The 13,004-nt window shown below is 39.2% G+C and overlaps 1 protein-coding gene across 1 annotated transcript in view; it reads right to left on the bottom strand.

Annotated features, from left to right (window-relative positions):
* The window catches only part of MACROD2 (mono-ADP ribosylhydrolase 2), a 1,318,211-nt gene that overhangs the window by 69,636 nt on the left and 1,235,571 nt on the right, over positions 1 to 13,004 (bottom strand). Inside the window, exons 12-13 of the mRNA XM_073339564.2 lie at positions 7,701 to 7,763; positions 4,085 to 4,153 (exon numbers count right to left, since the gene is read on the bottom strand). Coding sequence (XP_073195665.1) covers positions 4,085 to 4,153; positions 7,701 to 7,763 — 132 coding nt within the window. The remainder of the gene's footprint in view (positions 1 to 4,084; positions 4,154 to 7,700; positions 7,764 to 13,004) is intronic.

The following is a 13,004-nucleotide window of genomic DNA, read 5'->3' on the forward strand; positions in this document are numbered from 1 at the left end:
CATTTTTCTGATTCCCACAGTGTGTTAACAATTTAGTAGAGAAAAGAGAACTGCTTACAACTGGAATTATGATACCTGTTCTATTATGGAATTGCTATCAACAAATCTAATGTACTGAAAGGCGCTTTTATATTTTCATAGAATGGGGATAGTAGATGTGCTAATCTCAGTAGTTCATCAGTGATTCAAGCTGTGCACATCTATCTCTTTGAAGCTGTGTGGCTTGGAATGTATTTGCCACATACCTTCCTTCATATTTATAAGGTGAAAGAACTGGAAAAATACGATTTCTTAAAACAGTTTACATTCATTTCAGTTAGCTGAAGATAAATTACAAAGTTTTATAAGTCCAGGATCTGGCAGTTTTTGGCTGCTGTTAATTCCGTGTGCAAATCGTTTGAAGGCTGTTTTTAGAAATGCCAGGATTTCATAGAGATGCCATTTTCCTGTCTGCTAATAAGCTTTTTGAAAGTTATTATTTTTAAACTGATTAAAATCAGCAAATATAGAAATTTGGAGTGTCTGCGTAGAATTAAAAGGCCTTGATCCTGCAAAGGGTTCTGGGGGTAGGGGACAGTGATCTACCTTTGCAAAGCCAAGTTACAGGATCCAGGCCTTGATTCTATTTAAAAATATATGTGAAAAGCAGCTCATCCTTCATTCTGTGTTTCTCCTGCAACGGCTGTTATTTCACAAATATCTCAAACGGCATGGAGAGCATCACTTCTTTTCCCCCAAGAGATGTCTGTGATGATATCTGTTGTAAGCGAAATGCAACCTACCCTCTGAGCACTGGTTTTCCCAGATAAGGGTAGAGGAACTGATTTGAATTTATTTCATTTTAGAATGCATTTATCTTTCAGTTCTAACTCCTTACATATATTTAGGATTGGCAGAAAGCAATTTTTATTTTTTATTTTTTACAGATAATCTTGATGTTCACTTTTAAGCTTTTTTTTCTGTTTGTATCAATTTACATTTTCACAGTTGTGGAAAATTAGTGGGGGAAGTTAGACAATTCTTTAATGACAATAGACGCTGAGATTCAAGTTCAAGCTTTATCTTTAAAGTTAAAACACAAATTGTCAAGATCATGTGTCAAAATACACAAAGTAAATGTCCTTAAATAAAACTTTAAGTTCTCAAGTAGCATTTTCTTATTTTGACTATCTGTAAATTTTTATCATCATCAGCTCCTTCCAAGCCTACCTATATTGTATGGTTAATGGTTTGAGATCTTAATTACATTTTTAAATTCAATATATATATTTAAAATTATGGCCATTTATTTTAGGTCTTCAGAAGTTTTGGCCCAATGCTCTCTCCAACCATGCATTCTGTCTCATGGGAGTTACTTCCCAATTCTTCTCTCAAGGGTATGCTTTGCCTCCCTCCTTCTCCAACTGGCAGGGTGGCTGGCCACCAAAGGCCAGGGAAGCATCCAAACATGAATCATCAGCATGATCCACAGGTGTGATGGGATCACGGTTTCTCTCTGAGCTCCCTCTAGGATCTCTCCATGGCAGGTCCCCTAACAGGCATGTACTTTGTCAGCACTGAATTGTGTCAGGCTGGAACTGGTGGAGAACAATGCTGTGGTGAGCTGCAGAGAAGGTGGGAGGAATTTGGAGACTATGCCTCATCACCCTGGGCCGAATCTACAGATTAGTGCTCCCACTTTCTCCCCTTCAGTCAGAGGGACTATCTGAGCACTAATATTTTTGGAATAACAGTCTTTAAAAAAACTACTTGCTGTTCCTCCTTGGGTTGAACCAACTCTAAACACCAGACAGGTTGAAAGGTAACTTACACATATCAGTGCCAGGCATTTGAATCTCTCTGAAACAGTGTAATACAAAATCCTACAGTCGAAGAATAACCCCACAGTACACACTGGTGCTGTATGGGATTTTTAAAGGCACATATGCACCAAAAATATACTATGATTATAACACAGTATAAAACAGTCTTTTCTCTACAGCATATACACATAGGGCTTGATTTTCAGTAACGGTTAAGGACCTTTAACATTGTTTTTCCAGAACAATGGAGTCACAGAGAGAGAAACTATTCCCTGACCCTGAGAATACCCTCTGCACAAAGGGCCTCCCTGAATGGTGTAGGGCTGGCAGTAAGGGTTCTACGCAGGCTGCAGGGGTAGGCAGAAGATAGGGGTATGGCCAGACTGCGCTGCAATATGTCTATTCTTGGCCATGGAGGCAGAGCACGGGCTGCTTTAACTTACACCATGGGCCAGGCAGACTCTGCATTGCCCCACAATATGGAGAATGCAAAGGTGGCTTTATGCTATCTTTGCTCCACCCCATTCAACCCTGTACCATGCTCATAGATGGATTAACTAGGAATCTGATCCTTAGAATCTTGTGTGTGAGATGCCACAGTACCATAATATATTTCTTTGCGTGATGCCAGATTTTAAGCACAATTTCCTAACTTCAGTTACTCTATCACCATGAAGCCAATAAACTAACTTTTCTATTCATATTGTCCTCAGTGAGAAAATCCTTTCCTTGTTTCCAGACAAGAGTACATTAACAGTATGGGTAAAGTTAGAAGAATGGTTACACACAAAGATGATAGGTAATTTCTATGGAAAATAAATCAGTATTCATTCACTTCACAACTTAACATGCACCCAGAAGGTTCAAAATCAGGAGCAAGGATGCAAAGTAATATCTAAATTTCAAGATCTCCATGAAGACCCAAGAAAGCAAAAATAAATAAATAAATAAAATCCTGCCACTTATGATATTGACTATAATAAACATTTCCAGAAGAGATGTTATAGACGTTGACCTCATAAATAGGTCATATATTGGTAAAGAGGAGGCATAAATGAAGGTTAATCACCAACCATGCTTAGAATGAACTCGCACTATTTGTGAATGCTGTTAGCCTTGCTGTGACCTTAATCTAGGAGGATTTCAATGTCAAACACAAATATTCTGGCCAGGTTTTTTAAAAACATCTATACGGTGTTTCTATCAGCCAGTTGAGAGAGCAGGAAAATCACCCTAAACTGAGCTTTGAACCCATAATCAGGTCAAGACTGTGGGCTCCTTAATATGCTATTCTGGAACAAAAGAGTGAGATTTCACAAGCACTTCCTCACACTATCGAGAGAGAGAGAGAGTGTAGGGTGGTGGCATTGAATTGAACATTAACTCTTAAAATAAATAAGTTAATAATTATGTTATCTCAGTAAAATGCATTAAAATTCTCTAGTAGTCTTACTTGAAGGCTGCACTGATGGACGATATTTATGATAGATAACATAACTCCTGTTTTGAATTACCCAGCAGCAAAGGTTTTATAAATCACCATGGGATTTTTTTTTTCACATACCAAAAGGAATTCTAAAACAATCTAGACTAGCATGAGTAATTAATGGTGTGATGCCATAAAAAGGATCAAGAACAGTATGTCTGAGTGTTGGTCTCCTATCTGTAAATGAAACAACAAAACGGGAAAATCCCAGTTTGAAACATTAAGTCGCCTCTCTGTCTTGTTTCCTAAACTCTCTGTCATTTGGCCCCGTGACACTTTTAAATATTTATCACAATCTAAATGATCTGAGTGCCCAGCACAATCTGCACAAGATAAACATTACTTTCTCTCTCTCAGTTATGACTTCATCTCCTTCTGCCTCCCCATGATGTGTTTATAGTTACTGTTTTTATCTTTTTTTCTATCAGGACAGAACTAATTAGGGACTTGATACTTCAAAGATTTATGCGTGCACTTAATTTTACGCACTTAATTTTACGCACAAGTCATCCTACTGAGATCAGGTCTGGGGTCTATATCTGATGTTTCAAGCATGGCATTGTTATATTAACTCCATAATGCTGAGAGCTAAGATTTTATGGCACCTCTCACCCTGGCACAATAGCAGTTGCCAAGTGTTGCATTAGAAAGTCTTTTTAAAATTAAAATCTAAGTTTGTAGCGATTTTTGATTTTTTAAGTCTCAGTCTAGCTTCTTTCAGACATAAAGGAAAATATGGCCCTGAGAAGTATCCTCTTCGGATTGAGTAGTTTGAGATGCATCTTGTTATCTGTACCTTTATCCTCGCACAGCTCTGTTCCTTCTTCTGATGGTGGGCTGGGTACAGCTGTCGGTTTTGCCTCATCTGTACAAATGGAGGAAGCAAAAGAGAAATAGTGGTTATTTATTAGAAACTAGGATGAGTGGACTGGTACACCTAATGCATCCAGGGGCCTTTGTGGCTAGAAGACAAGTCTGAGGAGTCAGTACATCTGGGTTCTATTTCCTTCTTTGCCATGGGCTTCCATTGGCCTGGTCCTGTTCCCATCAATGGCCATGATAAACTTGGATTAAGCCCTAAGTCTCCACTCTGCTTCCCTCCCTGTAAGACATGGATAATAAATAATAATAATAATAATAATATCCACCTCAGGGGTGCGTTGTGCTGCAAAATCCTCACTTTGCAAGGACTACAGGGGCTTGATCTTACAAGCACTCTGGACCCAGTCCAGGGAGCATTTAAGCATGTGCATAATACTTCCATATTGAGTAGAGCATTGAAACCTGTACTTTAAGCATGTGTTTGATTCCATTGACTTCAATGGGACTTAAAACATATGCTTAAGTGCTTTCCTGAATTGGGGCCTAAGAGCTTTGGTAGCACCTTGAGGGATCAAGATGTAAATTTTGCAAAATTTTTTAATAAGAATCTGGTTAGAGGATTCACATGCAAACAACTCCTCTTGACAACAAAATGTATGGACTACTAGAGCAGAGTGAAATTTTGTCATTCATAGTGGCAATTCAAATGTGTTTATAATGACAATGAATAGTAACTGGGTGAGGAATAAGAAGAAGAATGACCCAATATCCTGGTGGTCAGGGAACTAATCTATGATTTGGGAGACCCAAGTTCATGTCCTTGCTCCACTGACCAATTATTTACGAAAAGTGGAACAGCTTCATTTGGGAGAGATTGGCAACGATCAGAATTGAAAGTGCTATGTCACTTTGTAGCCTTTAGCTCAGCAGTTAGGGAACTCACACAGGATGCAGGAGATCCAGGTTCAATTCAATAGCCCAGGATCTAGGACAGTCTTCTGCAACATAGGAAATCCAAGTTCAATGTGAATTTGACCTGAGTCTCCCCCCATGAGTTTCCTAACCATTGTGCTAAAGACTACAAACTGATGTAGTGCTTTTTAAGAGTATTAACTCAGATGCTTAGTGATGATAGTTTAGATTCTTTTGGAATTTTAAAAGTAATATATTTGTGATGTGTTTGTTATTATCCCATGAAAGATCTCCCTTTTGATTTACAAAAGACAGCTGCCTGAGGAGAAGGAATTTTCACACTTGGAAAGCAGTTAAAATGTTGTTCCTTACAAACTTCCTAATAATAAGCATGTTCTTCATAATGATTAGATTTTTTGTGTGTGTGCTGACTATATTTTCTACATTTTGCCAGCAATTGTGCATGAAAATACGGTAATTTCACATGTATATTGCCAAGTAAACAATGGACAGAAATAGAAGTTGTCTTAAAAGTTCCATGTATTATTTTGCCCCCCTGAATAATGCTGAATCCAACAATAACTCTATGATCTGAAAGTTTAGTCATGAATCACTGAGTATCAATATTATAAATGATAGTAAAAGAATGAACATCATTGTTTCTGATAAACTGAGTGTAACAGTTTGTAACAGTGACACGTCGTAATGGCACTTCTGAAAGAAACAACACCCAAGCAAGCTAAGTAATAGTTTTAAAAGGTAAGCATTTTCACAGTTGCTTCCCATGGGAAAGATGAAATGCAGCTCATTGCAACTGAGTTGTTTCATGAGTTAATAAACACAGGAGATATGCATTTCATCAGAAGATACAGCTAAAATATTTGAACGTGTAGTGGGCCACTCAGCGTATTTTTAGAAGGTAATTTATCTAGGTTGAGCAGAAACCTCTGGAGTTTGGACTGCTGTGAACTACAAGCAAAGCACTATTTTGTAAAGTTAAAAGATGAATACTGAACTAATGGTTCATCAGGCAAAGGTTATGCAGAATTTTCAAAGCATCTACATGCTGGTACTGCAACTCGCTACAACACAAAAGACCCAAAATTCAGTGATCTCATGACTCTTGCCCTGTGGCTCTTTAAGTCTATGAGCACTGCAGAGGTGAAGCTATTAAGTGTAGGAAAGGAAGTGTGGTTGGTGACTTGCTTTGTTCTAAATCTCTTGTATGATACTGTAGTCTGCAAGGAAGCTGCTTACCCTGGTGGGATAAAAGGAGAGTCCAGAGCTCAGAGGGCTGGATCCAAGGGCCATTGAAGTCAATGGGAGTCTTTCCATTGCCTTCAATAGGCTCTGGATCAGGCCCTTGAAGAACATGAGTTAGTGCACATGTGTTTTTGTTGTGGTAAGGTTAAAGAAAGTAAGAACAGGGAGGAGAGGTAAATGGATGAAACCTGCTAAATTGCGAGCATCCAAGAATGACCTCAGTTTAACAGAGAATGGAATAAAACTAGAGTAGAATGCAGAGGAGAACAGGGAAAGCCTTTCAGACACAGTGTTTCCTCTGCAGGGTGGAGCAAAGGGGGGAAAGAAGTTTATCACCACACATATTTCTCTCTTCACAAGGAGCCACAATGCAGTCAACAGACCAGACGACTCAGTAACATAGGCTACCTTCTGGCCTCACTCTGCTGCATTTGCTGACTGGTGGTCTCCATCTCCTAGGTAATAATAAAAGCTTTCAGAGCTGATTGAAAAGTTCTAAGTAGAGAAGTTTCATGCTACCTGAATTCAGTATGTGTAGGCAACACACTGGTCTAGTATATTAATTTGCTGGTACCAATCAGACATAGCACAATGTTAAAAAAAACAAGAAAAGCACTTTACTGTGTAGCAGTGGGTTGGAAATCCAAAGGAATAAGGGTATCTACAGTGGCTTTGACTTATCACTTCAGTCATTTTGAAAACTGCTCAATTCTGGTTGTCATTTCTGTTTGCTGGATACATTTGGAACAGAGTACCATTTTATTTTAAAATATCCAATTCATAACTTGTAACATACATTTATAAACACATCATTTGCAAATCTAGTACTTTATGAACTCTGACATTCACTTGCAGGTTTTGATTTTCACATGTAAGCTCTTTCTGTTTGGATGTAAATCTTAATAATCCAATTTTCTGGGATTTGTTAGTCTCTAAGGTGCCACAAGTACTCCTTTTCTTTTTGCGAATACAGACTAACACGGCTGCTACTCTGAAACCTGGAAATAAATAGTTATTACAATCTAAAAATACCATTAAAACCTTGAAAGACCAATTTTAGATCTCTCCCTCATCTCCCCCAACTTATTTTTCTCATTATTCTTTCTTATAGAGTGCTACACTGATGTAAACATGCCTGGAAAATTATTTTTTTCGATTTAGCGGATTAGCAAGATATATTCCAATTTAAAGTGGGAATGTGGAGGTAGTAACTTAACAGGAAAGTCTGCATTCCTGCACTGCAACAGATTCATTCATAATGAATGGAGCTGTGGTCTCCAATGGGAGAACTGCACAAGCCCTGGGTTAATCTGGTGAAAACATACAAACATTTTCAGTCAATAGCATTGACTAAGGTTATTGTTCACCAAGGTGAATAAAGCCTGGGAGAATGCTTTAAAGAGCTCAGCACAAACCTGCTTCTTGGCTCTGGCCCTCAGTTTCTTCATTACTTTGCTTCTCTTCTCTGCTTTTATCATCTATCAAGAAAACCACACAAAATTATTTATGAAGTATCTTTTTATTGGTAACAAGAAGCACTGAAATTAATTGTAACCAATGTAGCATAAACTGTTAATTTATGACAGAGACCTGTGCTAAAGCAGTGAGAGATGTATAGTTAGGGGGGAACTGAAAAATTACAAACATAAATAGTTGCATTTAGGGTTTTCAAACTGTCTGGCAGATTAAAGGTTTTATAGCAGAAGGCAGAATTATTCCACAATCCTGGAAACATCTACATATGCCACAAAGTTGTTTTTGCTTATGGAACATCTACAGTGGATGTGTTTATTGGTTGATTATGTTTTACTTGTTCTGTTAAAACATTATTTTTTCCATTTACATTTATATAAGTACTTTGAAGTACCCAAATCTTTTCCAAATCTTACACTTGAGCAACCTATTTTAATCAGTGCTATCGCAGGGTGACTGCAGCTTTAATCAATACTATGCAGGGTGACCATAACAGGGAGAGAAGTGTCAGAATTTCACTTTCAAATATAAAGCCTTGAAGAGATTGAATGTGGAGATATTGAAGATACAGAGGATACATTAAAAATGCACAACAAATGATTAAAAGGAATATAAGAGGGAAAATACAAAAGGAAGAATGCAAGGATTTATTGCTCATTTAGACTTTTTTGCATTCATATTCATTCTCTAGTGACCTTCTGGCATCAGTTTTTTCTCCCCCCTCCCAGCTCCTTACTGAAAACAGGTGCCAAACAATGAATTACCACAGGGAAAGGTATACAACAGGGAGAGGCCAGGGACAGAGCACCAAGCTCTCTCAGCCTTATGAGTGAACTGATTCGAAAAGAACCAGGCAGTCTGTATTTTCAAAATAGAGAACCCTGTTTTAGACTTGTAATAATCATAAAGACTGCAGTGTAACATACTGCATCAGATGTCGCCAGAGTAGTTATTCTGACAGAGTCAACAACTAGTTATCATATTTAATGAGGAATTGTAGAAACTTGTTTATGAGTGTACAAATAAATAGAAAAGTAATTAATTTCCAAATTGTGGAAAAAGCCTCATAATGACAAACATGAATCCTGCTATCTCATCCTGCTCTGATCAGATCTCCTACTTGATTTTCACTTTTATAACTTATATACCCTATTGCTCTAGCGCTTCCCATCTTGGGCACCTTACTTTCTCTTAATACATGGGAGTCTGCTGCAGAGAACAGTGGTAGCAGAAATGCATCTTGACTGATGGAATTAAACACAAAAAACCCTAAAGAGAATGTATTTTTCATAAGTAAATACCATGCAACTTATAATAGCACACTTGATTTAGCTACCATCCATTCAGACATTTTGTTTTCGTAGTCCTTTGGCAGGTATTACATCTTAGAATCCAGTAGGTGGAACTAGTGTAGAAGTATTTTCTTTCTAAGCCATAACTCACAGAGTTACACTCTTAGCCGATCAGATTAACATGTGTTTTACACAGCTTCTGAGACATTTTGGAGCCGCATTCTCAACTGGTGTAAATCCATGTAGCTGCACTGACCTCTGTGGAACTACACTGATTTATATCAGCTGAGAAACTAACCAAACCATTAGTTGTTTTGTAACTTTTCATACTGATGTTAACTGGTCTAAATGGACAGCTAGTTCGCTAGTGGCCTTCATCCTGTAAAAGTTCTTAGTCCACTGGTGGGCTTCAGCCTGTAAAATCACATTACATGGTTGACCACAAGTATTTGATAACACCAGCATTTTATTTATCATCCAGCTACAAAATGGGGAGCAGACACAAAATGGGAAGTTAACCACACTAGAATTGAAACTTTTTTTAAAAAATATGGATTTTGGACTTTGCAAGGCTTGCAGCAAACAGCTAATACATTTGGGGAGAAGCTTTTGCTTAGCATGAGAGAGTTTTCAGGGAGATAAAGTTGTTTAGTGCAGGTGCTGTGGCATGAGACCATATAGTCAAGGTTTGTGGTAAAAGAATATTGAAATGGTCACTAGTAAACTCTGAACAAGAGCACTGTGTAGCTCCAAAGCTTGTCTCTTTCACCAATAGAAGTTAGTCCAATAAAAAATATTACTTCACCTATCTTGTCTCTCTGGGACCAATGCAGCTACAACAATGCTGCAGCCAGTAAAATCTGTACAATTATCATTTGCAGGTAATTACCAGTAATGTCTACATGGGAATATTGGAGTACTACTAACTAAGCAAAATACAAAACTGTAAATGATTTCAATTTGTGACTGTTCGTTTCCTAAATGTGTACTGCATCATGCTCAGTTTTGCACAGTACTTTACACTCAGAAAAAGCAGGTCAGGCTGTAATTGTAACCACTGTGATATTTAGTACTGAAAACTATTTCTGTAACTAAATTACTGATGAACGGACAACACGTCCAGCCAACATTTGTTTCTACGTTCAGTAAAAGCAAGTCAAGTACCAATACGGCTATTATTCATTTTGCTAAAATCAGATTTTTTTAATCTTATTTGTTTCCATGTTATTCAAATGCAAATGAATGCAAATTCTGAGTACATTCATATTAAAAAAGAAAGTTTTAAAATAATCTCAGCCTGACTAATCAGTATGTTACTCCAGTTTTAAACTGGTGTAACTCTAGTTGATTTCACTGGAGATATACTGGCTTAAAACTGGAGTAATGTAGATATAAATAAGGTCCTAAACATTAAATTCTTAGGTTTCAGAGTAGCAGCCGTGCTAGTCTGTATCCACAAAAAGAAAAGGAATACTTGTGGCACCTTAGAGACTAACCAATTTATTTGAGCATAAGCTTTCGTGAGCTACAGCTCACTTCATCGGATGTATTCAGATGCATTCAGTGGAGTGGGGAGATTTATTTATTTTCCACTGAATGAATCCGATTGCATCCGATGAAGTGAGCTGTAGCTCACGAAAGCTTATGCTCAAATAAACTGGTTAGTCTCCAAGGTGCCACAAGTACTCCTTTTCTTTTCAAGAGTGAATAAGTGTTTCTAAGCTAAATGACATACAAACTTGGAGGGCCAGATTCTCTCTTATGGCCAAGCTCTGTTTGGCATGGAGAGAGTGGAGTAAATGGATGCTCAGATGCACTTTCTGTTTTAGCTCTCTCTCTCTCTTACTGGTTTGGTGTGTTTGTAACTTTGCTAACTGTGTTAATAAAACTATTACAAATACAGAAGGTTTTTTCCTAAGTGGAAGTGTTGCAACTGTGCATGTCAGGGTTCCCAACTAAACTTTACTTTTAAAAATACTGGGCCTGCTCTTGGACAAGAACCTACTGAACCTCAGAGTGTTAAATGGGAATTTTGAAGTAATCAGCATAATCAATACACAATCAATAGATTAGGCAACAGCATGTAGCTACATGTTGCAGTGAAAGGCCGGCTGCATCTATGCTTGTTACTTTGTTTTTTAGCTACAGGTGAAGGGAAAGGCTCCAACAGTGAGAAAAGTGTCAAGGAATTTCCTGCTGCTGGAGCCTTTCCCCACTGCCAGAGCCTTTCACTATGGCAGAGTGTGATGGGGCGTCTGCTCTGCACTGACCCTGACAGGGTTAAAACCCAGCCTTGAAGGCTGCAAGGAAACAGCCAATTAGGACAGTGGCTGCAGCCAATTAGGGTGGCGGCTGGACCAGCCAATTAGGGCCCAGCAGGCCCATATAAAAGGAAGCTGCAGGCCAGAGCAAGTCAGTCTGCTGCAGGAAGCCCAAGCAAGGAGACGGGTCTCCTAGAGGCCTGCAGACAGGGCCAGTGCAAGGACATTTTGTGCCCTAGGTGAAACTTCCACCTTCCGCCCCCCCCCCCACCCCTTTGCATATCGGTTCATTGAGGGGCAAATCCCAACAAGCCTTTATAGCTCTAACTGCACCTGTTACCTCTTGATTATGAAAAAGATATTTCTTAATGATCAGTAATGAATACAATCATACAATACAAGGGCAGAGGGGATACTTTATTATTGGGTTATAAATATTTTTCTCTTATAATATAAATCATACATGCTGCTAAGAAGGAAGGTCTCGTGTGTGAGTCACATGCCTGGGAGCGAGCAGATCCATATTCTATTCCCAGCTTTTCCTCAGAATTCCTGCAACACACAAATTCTTCTCCCTTACAAGGCAACTCAGAGGAACATCTAGAAGAGCTAGCTCTTAAATAGACATATCCACAGTATTCTTGTCAGCAAGTTAAAGAAGTATGGGCTGGATGAATGCACTATAAGGTGGGTAGAAAGCTGGCTAGATTGTCGGGCTCAACGGGTAGTGATCAATGGCTCCATGTCTAGTTGGCAGCCGGTGTCAAGTGGAGTGCCCCAGGGGTCGGTCCTGGGGCCGGTTTTGTTCAATATCTTCATAAATGATCTGGAGGATGGTGTGGATTGCACTCTCAGCAAATTTGCGGATGATACTAAACTAGGAGGAGTGGTAGATACTCTGGAGGGGAGGGATAGGATACAGAAGGACCTAGACAAATTGGAGGATTGGGCCAAAAGAAATCTGATGAGGTTCAATAAGGATAAGTGCAGGGTCCTGCACTTAGGACGGAAGAATCCAATGCACCGCTACAGACTAGGGCCGAATGGCTAGGCAGCAGTTCTGCGGAAAAGGACCTAGGGGTGACAGTGGATGAGAAGCTGGATATGAGTCAGCAGTGTGCCCTTGTTGCCAAGAAGGCCAATGGCATTTTGGGATGTATAAGTAGGGGTATAGCGAGCAGATCGAGGGACATGATCGTTCCCCTCTATTCGACATTGGTGAGGCCTCATCTGGAGTACTGTGTCCAGTTTTGGGCCCCACACTACAAGAAGGATGTGGATAAATTGGAGAGAGTCCAGCGAAGGGCAACAAAAATGATTAGGGGTCTAGAACACATGACTTATGAGGAGAGGCTGAGGGAGCTGGGATTGTTTAGTCTGCAGAAGAGAAGAATGAGGGGGGATTTGATAGCTGCTTTCAACTACCTGAAAGTGGGTTCCAAAGAGGATGGCTCTAGACTGTTCTCAATGGTAGCAGATGACAGAACGAGGAGTAATGGTCTCAAGTTGCAGGGGGGGAGGTTTAGATTGGATATTAGGAAAAACTTTTTCACTAAGAGGGTGGTGAAACACTGGAATGCGTTACCTAGGGAGGTGGTGGAATCTCCTTCCTTAGAGGTTTTTAAGGTCAGGCTTGACAAAGCCCTGGCTGGGATAATTTAACTGGGAATTGGTCCTGCTTCGAGCAGGGGGT

Source organism: Lepidochelys kempii, chromosome 3 (assembly GCF_965140285.1).
Source record: "Lepidochelys kempii isolate rLepKem1 chromosome 3, rLepKem1.hap1, whole genome shotgun sequence".
Taxonomy (NCBI): domain Eukaryota; kingdom Metazoa; phylum Chordata; order Testudines; family Cheloniidae; genus Lepidochelys; species Lepidochelys kempii.